Here is a 16,241-nt window from a genome sequence, read left to right as displayed (position 1 = left end):
CCTACCTCCACAGTGATGATGTCATCAGTCCTACGTCCACCACCCCTGAGTCAACAAACTCAGTGATGTTGTCATCAGTCCTACCTCTACAGTGATGACGTCCCACTTTCTTCTTTGGAACAAAGATTTTACAAAATTGCACACAAATCCTTTTTGACATTAAAATATACATTTTAAAAAGCCACTGATTGTATTGGCTAGGTGTTTATCAAAAGACGAGAAAAACCAGAAGCGCCTACTTCAACTCATTATGGATGAGAACTAATGGATCATCTTGTTTTAAAGGAATACAATATTCTAATAACGGCACCAAATATTCATGAACACTTGCAAATAACCATGTTGATCACATTTTAAGATGATTTAGGTTTTTTTTTTCTCACTGCTCAGTGATGCATTGGGTTGTCATGTTATTGTTGGAGTGTCACTAATGCAGAGCAGTTTGCATCTTACATGTGCCAATATATTTAAATGTTTCTTTCATAAACAACCTGATTGGGTGCACACACCCAACGCTTAAAAAAACAGATGGATCAAAATCTACAGAATACTTGTAGAGTGTGTGGTGTGGCTGCATTAGAAAATATCTGCAAGGGTTAAAAAAAAAAAAAGAGACAACTATTCTATTAAAGATTTAATTACATAATAAAGAAGTGGTTAAGAAATGTGTCTAAAGATGAAGACAATACCTCAAGAGATTGTGTTCAAAACAGTTTGGAAGAGATACAGTAATGGAGCCTTCACAGACAGAAGCATTTACACACTTGCTCTTCTACTGTATTTACAAAGCCTTTTTCAAACTATGAAGACAAATATTTGTTTTGACACAATAAGCCACACAATCACACAATAAAACCCCAGGATAAGGGAAAAAGCGTTTCAAGCAACATTAAAGGCAACAGTCGAGTCACTGACACACTTGTACAAACACAGGTGTTAAATATGAGCACCATTTAGCCAGTTTACATTCCCAGTACAAACTGGCACTGCCTTATCCCACCTTTATATTCAACATCACTGGAATATTGTCCTCTCCATGTTATATGAAAAATGTTTCCTCATTTGATAAGAAAATGTAATTCCTATATCTATACATGTAGTAAGGTTACAGTTTATGCGGGTTTAAAATAACTGTTTATGTGCAGACATATAATCACAGTGTGTTTTCCCATGTTTGAAAACTAGATCAGGTGTGTCAAACATACAGTGCACACGCCCATTCCCACCCACCACAATGTCCGACATGGCTGATTAAATTTGCCAGAAAACTCCCCAAAATACAAAACTTCAAACTGAAAGGCCAACATTCATAAATTGGAAAATATATCATTGTTTACATCCTATTGCCCTCTTTTATAAAACAATGCTTGTTGTGGGTCCTCTGTCGACAGGACTTAAAGAGACGTTAAATATACTGTTAAAGTATATTTTCTAAAAAAGCCAAAAGCTGATAAATGTTTCAAATCTGTAGTTTAAAGTGTTTACATGATTTAAAGTTTACTCTGTGTTTTCCGGCTGAGTCGACACTGCAGATGTAAAAGATCCAACATGACGGGTAATTAACATTTTGCTTTTTAGAAAAACTCAGGAAGAAGCTGTGTCGTCGAGTTGTTCACTTAAAATTATCAACAAATTGAATTTGGTTTAAGATCCAATGATGACCTCATTCTCATATTTAAACATCATGATTGGTGGAGAGGACACAGAGGCAGCACTTCGCCAAATAACGTTGTCAGGCATACTCTGAGACACTGTCTAAATCTAGACATTTTACAGCTTTAGGCGATAACATAATTCTGAACAAATATTCAAAATGTTTACAAACAAAATGAGTTTGAAGCTGACCCAAATTAAGTTGGATTGGGTCTAAAATAACAAAAACATCCATTCTTTTCAATGCTGTAAAAACCCAGTCTGGACATGATGGAGTGACATCACAGAAAACAGAAACAGTAGAAATGACAAAGAGGTTGACGTTGAATTACAAACACTCAATAAAGCATGTAAGCATTTTTAATGCTGCTGGAACAGAAACGTCTCACTGAAGGATGTTCAATCAGAATAAAGTGAATGTTAGCAGAGCACAACCTCTATTTTGTTTTTAAAAGACATGGACTAATCTCCAACAGTAACAACATTCTTAAATAGGCGAGTCATTAATGTATCAGAGAATAAAAACTCAGACATCGTGACCAGTCCTATAACATGGGACAAAGGACTGACAGTCATTGGCTGAAAGCAAGTCAATATCGCTCAGTTATTCTTTTCTTGGCAAAAACTAATAGTGTAGTGTTGCAGTTGAAGAAGAAACACAATATCTTTTGTTTTGCAACATGAAGGTCAGCCAAAGTCAAAGGTTGCATGACGTACAAGTTCAGTTGACTTTGGATTGCTCCTCAGTCGTATGCTCGGAGGTTGAAGTCTTGTCAGTATTTTGTGTTTTCTCCGAATCGTCGCACACATCTGAAGGCAGATCCTTCTCAGAGGACAATGATGGAGCATGCTGGGAAAGTTCTTCTTCAGTTGAGCCTTTGATCTCACTCATCTCAGTGGGAGCCGTATCCTGGTCGACTGCCGATGGGATCAGCTTTGGTTCCGGCATCGGTTCCAATTCTGGCATCGGTTCCGATTCTCGCATCAGCTCCAATTCAGACATCGGCTCGGATTCTGGCATCGGCTCGGATTCTGGTTGGTCAACAGTGGCAGTGGTTTCATCTCCTGATGTGAAACTAGGAACCTGCTTCTCATCCGTGCTCTTCAGACTCCGAGCTGCTCGTGAGTTCACCCGACTCCCTTGCACATTCGTGTGTTGAAATGCGTGGAGAGGCCTAAACACATGGAGGTGAGCAGAGACTAGTTACACACATCCTGAAACACATCTTTGAACCATAAAAAACTAAATACATTCTAAATAAATATTAAACATTTAACAGCTACTGGGTTATGATGAAAGTCATCAACTGATTATGATTCTTTATAGTATTAATAGTTAGGACACTGTCAGATATTATTTGATTTGTCAATATTGCTGTTGTAAGAAGGTGACAGGAAATGGCTGACGAGAATATTTGGTAGTCAAAATAAAAGCCATAAAGCTTATGTGTCAAACTCAAGGCCCGGGGGCCAAATCTGGCCCTTCAAAGGATCTGACTCGGCTCGCAGAAAAAAGTGAAAATGACAGAGAAACCTTGAATCATTGTGTAAATTACCAAATATTTCAGTTGTAAATTGTTGTTGAAAGAACAAAATCCATGCAACATCTCTCAAATTATTCCACAAAATATCCCCAAATTGATTAAAAATTGGCCAAAAAAAAAAACCAAATCAATAGACAATTGAGTATCAGTCACTTATTGCTTAGATATTGTTGATGCCTTCCATACTTTGTCTAATTTATAACTGGAAGTGCAAACTTGAGCACATTACTGTTGAAATCGTTCGTTTTCCTCCTTAAAATCTGTGGCCCACTTGTGATCGAACTGGTCCGTATTTGGCTCCTGAACTAAAATGAGTAAGACAACCCTGCCATAAAGAAATCATGTCCAAGTTGTAGATGTCAGTACTCACACTCTTTCTTTGGCTTTGTAATCTGCTGGATTAAAAACAAGAACAATAGTTTACATAAAAAGGCGGTTACATTTCATAGGAGCAATAACTCAGTGTTTGAAAATAAAGCATCCTACTTCTCTCCTGAATGACTTTGCACGTGTGATTTGGACGATCAGCCAAATGTTTGGTCATCCAGTCACCTGCTGTTCCATACAGCCTGAAGTCACAGTTGAGACAGACCAGAGTTAACCTGCATTAGAGAAACCAGCAGTTGTAATTAGTTTCAAGCCGACTTGTCTTTATGGGAGGTGTTGAAACTGCTTACTTCAACGTGGCGGGGGGTTTCATATGATCCATTTTCAAAGGTCTGTTCTTGGCAACCGTGCTGTGAAATCTGAAGAGGAGGAACCAAAAGAAGACATGCTGCAATAAATGGCAACAACTTCACTAAATCATAGAAGTTGATGTGTGTAGATACTGTAGAACATAAATCAACATTTTTACTTACCTTATCATATGGTCCCCAATGGAATTTTTGCAACTAGTCCGATAATGACATGCACCACAATTTGAAATAATTGGAAAATGAGTGACGAAGTCATCAATTTTACTGCAGCATTCAATGCAAGTGTAACTTCTGGCACCAACTCTGAAAACAAATGAATAAAAAAGAATGTTGAACATGATCTTAATACCCCACCCTTTGTGGTGCATATATTGATGAACTCTTTAAAGAAAGCCTTTCTTTCTTTACAATAAACAGTATTTAGTCAGCCTAATGGAGGGTGTCAAGAGAATTAATTGAAAACACAATTAGCCATGTTGTGTACTGCTTGGCTTTAATGATGTCCATTAATTAGCTCCTTTCATGCAGACCTGGAGGAGGAGCTTTAAGAAAACCAAAAACCCTGAACAATTCTAAGGCTTAAATCAGTAGCTGAGCTATATAATAGATTATAACAGGTACAAATCTATTGATATTGTAAATTATCCTGAATCAATTCATTCTAATTCATCTCAAATGACATGGATGAGCTGAATTTGATAAAAGTAGAAACATAAAAAAACTCTAGGTGAGGTTGTACATCATTTACAACCTGAGGTTCCTCAGAGCCAAGTTGTTTTGAATCTTCCGATTGGCTTCCTTCTTGGTCAGTGGTGTCTTGGGTTTTCCTGCTACAGACATGACTGGTTTTTGGTTGAAAGGTTGAGGGACAGTACTGATGACCAGACTAGATTTATCTGATGAAGCTGGAGGCATCGGTCCCTTTCCTGTAAGTGAGGCTCGGATTGTAATCTGCAAGCAGACACAAAGACATACTGTATTTATAATTGACCACAAATACGTTACATAATGTTAAAAAAAAAAAAGCCATGCTGACTACTTCAGACCTTTGTACCCGGAGAAAGACCCTCCAACGCTTTGGGCTTCCTAAAAGTCTTGTGAACATGAGTCCTGTGCTCTACTTTTTCCTTGTAGGTGAGGAAGTTAAGTCTGCACTTTCCACAACGATGGATTGATTTATTCTGAAACACAAAAACATTGAGTGTATACAGGATTCCCACACTTTTTTATCAATGATTTTCCTAAACCTTTCCATAACATTTAACAAATTTCAATGACTTAGTTCTGAAGTGCTAAGATATTTTTTTTGCTTATGCACTTCCTGGTTTTTAGCGTACACCAGCTGAAGTGATCTTACCTACGCACAGTTATATAAATGAAGCGGAGAGTGAATTTGAGCTAAATTATGCTGCCGGTATGCAGCACTTTCACTTTGAGATAATGTTTAACATCTTTGGGGTTAACCATATTTTAAACATTAAATAAAAAATAGAATATATTTCCAAAACAGTTGAAATATTAAGTGACTTTTCAAGACTGGAAAATCGTTTTTTTCAAATTCCATAACTTTTTAAGGAATTTCATGCCTGTGGAAACCCTGTGTATAAATCTTTTCCATTGTCAATCAATGAAAAATATTTATTTTTCCATCAAAATCCTGTGGAACTAAAGAAACACTAAACCACTTACGTATATATTTACAAGTTGGTAATCAGCTAAAACAAAACCCATCAGAATCTGAACTTTTAAACATATACCAAGAAATTATCAACTAGACTTTGCTTTATTCCATTTAAAATGCTCATATTGAACATGAATTCTATTTATAAATAAGCCTCATACCTGATGCTTCATGTAGTGCTGCATGTAAATGTGAGGGCTTCGAAGGACTTTGAGACAGAAGGGACACATGAGGTCTTTAGTGTTGTCATGGACAGTTCGAAAATGTGTTTCCACATCCGAGAAGAAAGATGACCTGTAATTGCACACCTGTAAAATGAAACAAACTTTCTGTCACTTATGATTCATGTTGTGTTGCATGTACACTGAGATTAAACTCCCAGAGATGAGAACCAGACCTGACAGACATACGGCATCTCCCCGGGCTTGTGGTTCGCCTTCATGTGCTCCAGGAGCACCTGCTCCGACTCAAACGCCAGCTCACAAATCTTACAGTTTGCTGAGAGAGGGAATGGGACGTCACAGCAAATGAGTTAAACACAGTAACTGATGGGACGAGCAATCATTGTGGCGTACTTGTAGATTCAATGGGACTATGAGCACTCTCGATGTGACACTGCAGCTGGAATGGAGTCATGTACTGTCGGTAGCAGTGCTGGCAGGTGGTGTGGCTTTCCCAGCTCTCACTGTTCTGTTTCTCAAGCTCCAGGTGGTGTTTCATGTGGTTCATATACCTGTGGAGTTGATGGGGAGAGAAAGACACAAAGGAAGAAAGATTTTGAATGAATAATAATGAATAATCTAAGTAATGTGTCTCTCCTAATCGCTGACTGCACAAGTTACTGATCTGCATGGCAAATGACATGTTTAGTATTACAGGCAGACACTATTTATATATTTTACCAGGAAATTGTACTTCATAGGGCTGGGCGATATGGACCAAAATTCATATCTCAATATTTTTTAGTATTTTATACGATATAAATGGCGATATTTTTAACTCAAAGTCTTTCCAGAAAGACAATTCTGAGTTAACTTTTCTGATGTGCCACTTTTGGCTTCTTCTCCTATAAGGGACAGCACATGTGAGTGAGCTCTGTACTGTGGCTTGTTTATGGGTAGGTCTGGGTTAGGATGAACTCAGCAATCCATCTCACTGTGCTACTCATGCTGTTCTGAGAAGTGGCAAAAGCAGCGGCTCCTTAAACAAGTATTTCAATACAAAATAAGCAATAATATAAAACATATCGTTATAATCGATATTGTAATTTTAAATCTTGATTAATTGCCCAGGCCTACTTCTTTGTTAAATAATAAAATAGCTATCTACCATCTAGAATACATTATACCAGGAGTGTGGGACAGTGAGTTCTCCTTTGTTCTCCTCTTTTGAGTAATAATCTTTTCCACAAACGTAGTGACTTTCCGTAAAAACTGTGGCGCCCACACTTTAAAAAGCCCTGCATTATACTATATTGTTACTAAACATTAATACAGTCCCTATTCACAAAAAGGATTAATTTGAGAAATTTTTAAAGCATTAAATGGAAAATTATTACAACTTTTTTTTTTTTTAATCAAACTTGAATAACATTTGAATCCCAGCAGCCTGACAACTGATACCAGATGCATCTTTAATGCTGTGCCAACAAAGAAAATGTTTGAAACATTGCAATATCATAGACCCTTCCAAAAAACTAACAATGATAACCCAGATTACAGACAACTCCTTTTTTAAAGTCAGAAATTAAACCAAAAACGGGGTATGACTTGTGTTTGATTAGCTAAGGAATATTTACCACAGTCGGTTATGATTAAGAGGCATTTAAATAAAGTAATGCAGGCTGATCTAAATAGTCATGTGCATGCAGCGGTTACGCTCACATCCCAGAGGTTTTTAAGATAAATGAAGCTCTCGTTCTGCATCTCTCTTCCTAAGCATGTATAATGGTTGCTTAAGTATCAGCAATTACACAAAGATTTCTAGTTAGCCTAATGATGCAGTGCCCCGAGGTGGCAGTGAGCCCCTCCTTCACACCTTCCTGCAGGAGCCAGCCCATTTTTCACCCTGTACATTGTGCTTCCTCAGCCTCTAATAGAAAACTCACTGTGGACGACCTACGACCTTAACCATGAGAGTGTGCTCCTGATACAAATGCTTTTCACCATTAAAAGTAGCTTACGGAAGCTTTTTTTTTTTTTTTACAAAGTGTGAAAGAAAAGTTCTTCAATCAAAGGAACCATTTGGACACAACCTTAACCACTACCATTTTTCATCTCCAGGCTCATGAGGGAAAATGCTGTGATATCATTATCCATCTGTAGGAAAGCTGCAGTCAGGGAATATCATTCGATTTATACAGTATATTGACATGATTTTTTTTATTTTTCATTTTTGGTCCTTTCAGTTCCAATCTGCCTTGAATTCTCAATTTCTTTATCGTTAGTGATATTTGATCTTGTACAAGGCTGGGTGATAGCAAACTAATCAGGTTCAGGTGTGTTAATGCTTAGAAATACCTAAACACATGCATGACCCTGGCTCTACAGGAACAGAGTTAGAAACCCAAGAAATGTTGAGTGATAGAAAAAACAATCAACTGAACATTATCAGAAGCTCACATACCTGATGTTGTTTTTCAGAATCTTGAGGCAGCTTTGACATTTAAATGTGGTGTTTGTCTTCTGAGCGTTTCTCTTGTGTGCCTCTCCCATAAAGCTGCCGTAGTAAAACTCAGACACCAGCATGATGCGCTTGTTTGTGTTCAGTGCTGAAGGATTTTTAGTCATTAAATTGCAAGTCTAAAAAGGAAGAAAAAACAGCCGTTTCAATGGCACCTCTTTAAAAGTAACATTTAAAGATGAAAAAACAAAACAACCACCTGATACTATGACCTCAGACGCATGGACATTTATTCCAATTGCTTAAACTGCATGAAGATTTTTTTTAAAAAACTGAAATAATCAAATTTAAATTTGAAAAAAAAAAACCCAAAATATTTATGAATCTTATTTTCTAAAGATTTGGTAACCCTGACTAGGAGTGTGACGATATAGCACGATACTTTTTCGCACTATCGATTATCTGTATTGATTTAAAAAAAAAAAAAAAAAAATGTATTTGTTTTTTTTTTTTTTTAAATCTTTTCTGCTTTGTCACTAAAATGTACAGGTAGGTCTTCACAGCAATGTTGTTACTGTTTGTTGAAGGAACCAGTATATTGTTTACAGGAATATTGCACTATAATGGTGTCACTGGTAAAAAATTACCCTATTTTTTGTTTACAGAAAGCACTATTGGAGATACTTATTCATTTACATTGGTATGTTGACATTAAATGTTGCACTAAAATATGTCAATGTTCATAGGACACTTCTTCAATTTATTGTCTTTCAGAGATATAAAATAAAAATTGTATTTTTTCCACTTAATCTTTTTTTCTTGTTATGTCAGATTATCGTAGATTGATTTCTGACTAATATATCAATAATTGCAGTATCGTCATATCGTGAGCTTTGTATCGCATATCGTGAGGTACACAGAAGTTTCCACCCCTAACCCTGACTGTTATAACATTACCTTTTTCCAGCTCTTGCTCATCAGGTACTTTACTCACCGCCATGTGAAACTTCAGGGCCTCCTCTGATTGCAGTTCTTTCTGACAGTTGGGGCACTTGGTTGATACAAAGCCATTTTCCAATCTGACAGTAACTTTGGGTGTTACTGACAAAAACAAAAAGAAAATAACTAATTTACAACATTTTTACATATCATAGAAACAGAGAAAATTACAGTTAAGGTTATATGGCTTGATTAACTTCACTTAATTCCAGAGCACCAAACTTACACATGTTAAGCTTTAGTTTCTTCGCTTCAAAGTCACTTTCATTTGATGTCAATCCTCGTTTGGCTACGGTTTCATCTGTAAAAACGAAGTTAAAAGCATTTTATTCTTATGGTTACTTGCTAATTCAGTGGCAATATAAAATCTTGGCTGCACATTTAAATCTACCTTTGTTAATGTTGTGGACCACGGGTGCAGAAAAGGTCTGGAGTGTGTGGTGATTAGGCTTGCTAAACTGAAGCTGATTAGCCGTTGCGGTGTACACCGTAGGAATTTGAACATTTGACAACGTCACTATGTTGTTGCTGATTTGTTGCACCTGAGGTCTGTGGACCGCACTCGGTACGATGGGGACCTGTTGAAAAATCTGCTGCTGTCCAGCTGACAGAAGCAGAGCAGGGTGTTTGGTTAATGCAGAGTAGCTAAAGAACAACAACAACATGTAAATTAGAGTATTTAAAAGATACATTGTTATTTCTAACATTTGAAGTCATTATAATTTACCTGGAACAATTGTAAATGATGTCCCTGGAGGGTACTGTGTTCCAAAAGATGCAATGAAGTCCCTGTTGTTTACTATTTGTGGAGAGGTGACGATAAAGCCCTGAAGAAACAGTAACAAGTTAACACTTGACAGGTTTTTGTTAAGTTCTATTTGGCAAACAATAAATCTAAAACCATGAATACCTGGTTATTAACAATAACAGGCCGAGGACTGACTGTTGTCAGTGTCGGTGATGCTGAATGCACTGCATTGCCCGCAATATTCAATGGCAAGACAATTGGAGGTGGGCCAACAGCAGTTTGGGGAGCAGGGGGCTTTATTTCTGGCTTTCCAGCACCGCTCCTCTGAAGAGAAATTGGTTGACTGTCCTTTTGGTTTTTTGCTACAAGCAGAAAGAACAAAAAAAGAGCAAAGGAACAAAATTACAATTTCATTTAGCAGGTGCTAAAGCTTTTTTCTTTTCCCAAAGCGACGTACAACACAAGCAGTTAGGGTTAAGAGACCTGCTCCACATCCCACAGTGATGGCCCAGGTTGGATTCAAACTGGTGATCATCTGATTACGAACCCAGTTCCTTAACCATTATACCACATAAAGTATGTCAACAATTTAGCTTTGTTTATACTATCTTAAAATAAAACTTTATATTCTACACAAGGCGTGTGACAACAGGTACCAGAGATGTTCAGAAAGGCTTAAAAAAAGGAGAAGGCTAAAGGTCGCAGCAAGTTGCTGCTGCTGCGCGCCGATGAAGCGCAACCCCCCCGGAAAATTTTGCAAAAATGATGCTATATGGTGGCTTTTGGTGCATTATATTAGTGTAATTGTGGCTTTTCTTCTGTCTATTTTGTAGTGCTTTTCTTAGCATGATGTATTTTCTCACCTAGTTTTTGTTTGCGTGATCCATTTACAAGTTGAAATCTGGTATCCATGATAATGATGACAAATAATTGAGCATCATTATCAGTTTACCTCTTTCCAGTGTAACCCTAACCCAAATGTACCAACTTATAGAATACCAGTAGTATGGGTGCTTGGTCTCTTAGTAGTCCTCTGTAGAATGCTTGTAGCTGGTTTTGGTAATATATTTAGTTGTATCAATATACATTAATATTCATAATATATCTTACATATACCGTTACATTTTTAATTTTAGTAACCCAGTACCCTGAATACAGGACTTTTAATTCATGATGATATTGATCATGAATGTTTAAAAAAAAATACGTATTCAATTCCATCGAGAAGAATTAAAAACCCCTTCAAAATCTACTTTTTTCAAATTTGGCCAGTGAATTATTCTTACCAGCAACTGTTTTCTTTGTTGAATCGTTCTTAAAGATAATGTTTATTTAATTTAGTTGAATTCAGTAATGTTGTAAATGTTAAGATGTATTATATTATTGGGGAAATGTTTAGAGAGAATGATTGCTTTCCTTCAGTTGCAGCCGCCAGATATTTGTTGCGACCAGCAGAGGGCGCTGGTAACGCAGTGTTTGGTTGGGATGCAGCTATTCTGCGCAGTGAAGAAGAGATTCTATGCGCTAGCAAACACAGCTCGTAGAAAAACGTAACTTTTACAGATATTCACGTCATATTACAGATATTCTTTAGGTGGTAAAGGGGTAAGGAATCATTTATGAACATGTTTATGAGTAGAAGGCAGCCAGAAAGAGAGTAGTAGGCGATTCCGCCTGCCGCCTACACTTCTGGACATCCCTGGGTACATTTTCATGTCTAATGGCCAACATAGGTTGTTTTTTTTACTCTGACAATGAAAAGCAATACCTGAAACCCCAAACAAATGTATTCAAATGCACCATTCGTGGATGAAGAGTTTTTTCACTTACACACCACTCCAACGAAAATGGGCTCGTCATCATCATCGTCTATAACTTGAATATCGGGAGCTGGTTTCTGCCATGGCTCCAGATCTTCCTCAACACACTCCATAAAAAGTTCAGACATGGTGGACCTGAGGAAAAAAAGAAAACAGAATAATCCAACACTCATCAGCTACAGTTAAGTCCTTAAAGCCTTCAAGTCTTCCACATCCACATATCAATTACTATTTATTAAAAAATTTCCATATAAATATATAAACTGCACTAAAAATAACTGTAGGCTACGTAAAAAACATCCATCAGTCACAAAATCCTAACACATTGAACACATTACCTATGCACTAGCAACTCACTGAAATAAAAATTCTTGCCTGACACCGAAAACTGAAAATGAGGAAACTAAGGCTGAAAACCAAGAACTGAAACACCAAAAGATATGATACCAATTATGGTCCCAGTGGGTTAGGATGGAGACAGTCCTTTTTGAATAGGTAAACATGTTTCCAGAACAGATTAAAGTTATCAATAAACTTGAAGTTAGATTTTTCAGTAGGATTGTGGCGCTGCATTCATGGTCTGTACCGATTCACGCCGGGTGGTGTCTAGTTGGACTGTTTTAGAAGTTAGCCAGTAATCACAGACTGTTTAAGAGACACAAACCTTAAGGATAGAAGTCCTTTTGGGTGGGGGTCCTTCAACAGTCCATGATTACTCACTACCTTCAGCCACCAGAGCATCAGCTACGCACTGTTTAAGGGGAGACAAAGGTCCCTTAGGAGAGCCTTTCTTCTCTGTTGGAACTGTCGCCCTCTGTGGTCACAGATTTGTTTCGGTTCACAGCAGTTTTTAATTCTCTTTCGGTAAACAAAAGTGGGTTACATCAGCATCTTTAACTTTTCCTGATTTTTCAGACAAAGCAAAAGCAGCAAAAGTTGGCATTTTGACTAAAAAAGTTGCTAAATGATGTAAAAAGCAGGCTGATAGAAAACAATGGGATGTTTACAGGCAGTGGGGTGATGTGATGTCACCAATTATGTGATTTGAAGATAATGGAACACAGGCTCTAAAACTGTAAGGTAGTCCCATAATAATATGTTTTGTTCATAGACTGAAAAAAGATAGAAGGGAACATCCTCCCAAGGAAGTGAAACTTTATTTTAGAGCTCCCCCTGCTGACTGGCTGCAGTATAGGCCATAAACTGTAAAGTTAAAATACTCGTCACATATTTTTTTTCCAAACCTAAACTCTGCTGTGATCATTAGTTATTATCACCCTACATTGTGTTCAAGTGCTCATTTTTCTGTGAAGTTTGTTTTAAATAAGTTATTTGAAATTGAAAAACAGGATTTACAGTCATATATGACGATGATTGACAGCCTCGGATCTTGCGTAGCTTTCTTTGTGAATAGCATAAGCAGTTACGTTGAGAAGGAAAAACTTTTCCATTCAGTTTTTTCATCTTTTTTGAGCTACTAGTACTAGTACTAACTTCTATGATCTGATCATCTGAACTAGACGTTGGTAGAAATTCCAGTGGGAAAGACACTTAAAGCTACACTACCTGATTCTTGAACCATGAAAGAGGGCATGGCTGAATTCGAACCATAAATCCCATCTCCTACTCTGATAATCCCTCCCAGTCTCCTCCTCTCACGGAAGTGCATGAAATCAGTAAAACACGTTGCCACGCAAAAGGATGCACACAAAATACTTAATTATAAGGCACAGACAGCACGCAGATGTACATTTTTATTTTATGTTATTTATTTATTTATTTTTTTAGAAATTATTACTTTTACGATATACTATATGATGCTAATAAGAACTTTTTTTTTATTAAAGAATATAAATCGAGTACCCCAGCTTTAAGTTTGTGGCGTAGCTGGGCTGCGTAACTCATCAGGGCAGTACGCTAAATGGGCGGGGCGTGTAACCAGGGCTCTTCCCACCGGACCCTACTGCGCAGACTCTGGCTCCAAAATGACACCAAATTCACAAAATGGCAGTGCACTTAAGTGCGTATTTTGGCTTCACGTTGAGTGGGAACAGCTACAGTGCACGCCCACTTAGATGTTCTAATAAGTACATTTCTAAGATTTTAGGCCAAACTTGGAGGATCCCGTTAAGGAACCGTGAGGAAGCTTGTTATATACTCATTCTATAGCTAAGCTTATCTATTAATATCATTAAATTAACAAATTACAAATAATACATCTGTTCACTATTTTTGAAGAAAGTGAATTGCCAACAAAAGCAAACAGCTACATAGGCATTAACTATGGATAAGGAAAACAACAACTACAATGAAATCCATTAAATATGGCTGTAACTTCCAATCTACTGTTTCGACCACTTTAACTATATTACGTTTGCAACAGCAACACCAAATAGTTAAAGTTATTGAACACTGATTAACACCAATAACTGACTATGTAATGATGTCAGCGAGTGATTTTGTTTACGTAGCAACATTTTACGGTCCCTTTGCGCAAGCGCATTAAGCGCCTGGAATTATGTTGGAAAAACAATAAAAAAAAGATGAAAAGTGCTGCACACACTTTAAATCCAACATCAAAACCACATACGTAACAAGTATACAGCATGCTTGTCCTCCTCTGAGAGGGGGTAACTTAGTGATAAATAGGCCCAGGCCTAAACACATCCTGGGGAACAAAAGCAAATAAGTGACCGGTATAAATGTATGTGTAGCTTGTTAGAATAATGTCACGAACCCCACACACTTGCCTTTTCATTCAATCACAATTGTTTAAGCTAACATCAGATGCCTTCCCCTTATTTGGCCAACAGCTAGCATGAGCTAATGTTGTGTTAGCCTGAGCACCAGTCTATCCACTTAATGCTAATGCTAACGCTATTCCAGACCGCCTCACTTTACTGTAGCCTCCTAGAGCAACACTAGACTGTTTCCTACAGCTTCATATTGTAAAACCGGTGCACAATGTAACTCTGAGCCTGCATCAATATGTTTGTGATCACAGCTCCAGTGCTCCGGGGGTTAGCTAGCCCCCGTGAACATGCTAGCACCGGGTCTGGTTTGGTGCAATGGGACAAAGACTGCAGCATTAGTACTTCAGCCTACCTCCTGAACACTCAGCCTGGTGTTTAGACAGTAGTGCAGAATCCCAGAGGAAGGTACCGGGTCCTGGAGCCTCCGGAAGACGGTGAGAGTCAATGGCTGTGTTTGTACACAGAATGCACGTTGGGCCTGAGCGGCGGAAGCACTCGGTCAGTGCGCACCAATCAGACGGCAGATGGTCCTCTGAGCTCCCCGTTCAGCTCCTACGTTCCTACCCAGACATCAGAGAGAATGAACGTCATCTGGTGAACACACCTAAACAATCTGTGCAGCAGTAAAGTCAAGCAGTTTAGCTTTATTCAATACTTCTTGACTTTTATACGAAGCACCAGAGCATATATCCCACTCCCAGCAGGCTCAGGCAGAGGTGTAAAGAGTACTGACATATCCTACTCATGTAGAAGTACTGTTACTTGATTGAGAATGTACTCAAGTATAAGTAAAAGTAGTGATGGGTAGATGAGGCCTCGTGAAACGTTATCACATTACCCAAACTGCATTGATACTGTATCGATACTGTGTCGCTGCGGCTAAACACTGACACCTGCTGGATCTTTCATACGTCATTGGAGACAACCTAACCAAAATTACATACTGATGCAAAGATCTAGTATGAAAAGTAATCAAATTTAGGCAGTGGTCCGTATCAACATACAGACATTCTATCCATACGTAGCACCCCTCATTGGCCATTTTAGGTGACGTGATAGGTCACGTGATTAAGACGCTACATACTTGTACTTCTGCTTGCTATTAATACATATATTCCTAAACTATGTTGCGGACTAACTAACCGTAATCCTAACCCTAAACTACATTACGGACTAACTAAACCTAAACGTAACCGTAAACCTAACCCTAAACTACGTTACGTTCATTACGCAATTTAAAAGTGCAGCAGAAAATATTTAACTGTTTAAAACAGTGAGTCTCAACTGGTGGGTCGCGAACCTCTATTGAGTGGGTCGCGAACAGCTGATAAATAAATAAATAAATACTAAGACTCTCATGTTGGACTTGTCTTTTATTTTGAAAGAAACTCTTTCTTTTGACAGACATACTGTGAAGTGCATGTTGCACAAAATATAAAGATTTATGTTTAAAAAAAGAGAATGTGTGTTTTCAACAGCTAGTTTTGAAAAATGTGGGTCGTGATTTAACGGCCGTGGAAAAATGTGGGTCCCAGGGTGAGACCAGTAGAGAACCCCTGGTTTAAAAATCATTAAGAACATTAAAATCAGCAGTAAGAACTTTAAATCAACAATAATATGATTAAAAAACTCCCTCTCAGTCATACACAGTAGAGATAAAGAAGAAAGCCTTCAACTTGGAATCAAAAATATTCCCATTAAACGCTGACTTCAGCTCTGCTGA

General features: G+C 37.8%; 1 protein-coding gene across 2 annotated transcripts; it reads right to left on the bottom strand.

Moving 5' to 3' along the window:
- Positions 1-621: 621 nt before the first annotated feature.
- znf280d (zinc finger protein 280D) lies at positions 622-15,074 on the bottom strand. Of its 2 annotated transcripts, none has more exons than XM_028443181.1 (18): positions 14,871-15,074; positions 11,776-11,900; positions 10,108-10,307; positions 9,925-10,024; positions 9,589-9,801; positions 9,424-9,498; positions 9,193-9,299; positions 8,202-8,377; positions 6,152-6,309; positions 5,974-6,074; positions 5,738-5,884; positions 4,942-5,076; positions 4,647-4,846; positions 4,058-4,198; positions 3,875-3,943; positions 3,684-3,799; positions 3,568-3,589; positions 622-2,828 (listed from the first exon to the last, which is right to left on the bottom strand). In XM_028443181.1, exons 2-18 carry the CDS (start codon positions 11,891-11,893, stop codon positions 2,375-2,377), a joined length of 2,532 nt encoding a protein of 843 aa, XP_028298982.1. In that variant the 5' UTR covers positions 11,894-11,900; positions 14,871-15,074; the 3' UTR covers positions 622-2,374. The 2 variants fall into 2 exon arrangements, with proteins under 2 accessions (XP_028298982.1, XP_028298980.1); XM_028443179.1 differs by having other exon boundaries at positions 3,568-3,592; positions 14,871-15,073.
- Positions 15,075-16,241: the final 1,167 nt, after the last annotated feature.

The sequence above is a fragment of the Gouania willdenowi genome, chromosome 3 (genome assembly GCF_900634775.1).
Source record: "Gouania willdenowi chromosome 3, fGouWil2.1, whole genome shotgun sequence".
In the NCBI taxonomy this organism is placed as follows: Eukaryota; Metazoa; Chordata; class Actinopteri; order Blenniiformes; family Gobiesocidae; genus Gouania; species Gouania willdenowi.
This window is presented reverse-complemented; position numbering and strand designations above follow the sequence as displayed.

What these genes read in the sequence shown, in the direction of transcription:
- znf280d (XM_028443179.1), bottom strand. Translation starts at nt 11,893, where the DNA reads ATGTCTGAACTTTTTATGGAGTGTGTTGAGGAAGATCTGGAGCCATGG. An exon ending in AGCACTACATGAAGCATCAG is followed by an intron (nt 5,077 to 5,737) that starts GTATGAGGCTTA and finishes TTTGTGTTTCAG; the next exon opens with AATAAATCAATCCATCGTTG. An exon ending in ATTGGGGACCATATGATAAG is followed by an intron (nt 3,944 to 4,057) that starts GTAAGTAAAAAT and finishes CCTCCTCTTCAG; the next exon opens with ATTTCACAGCACGGTTGCCA.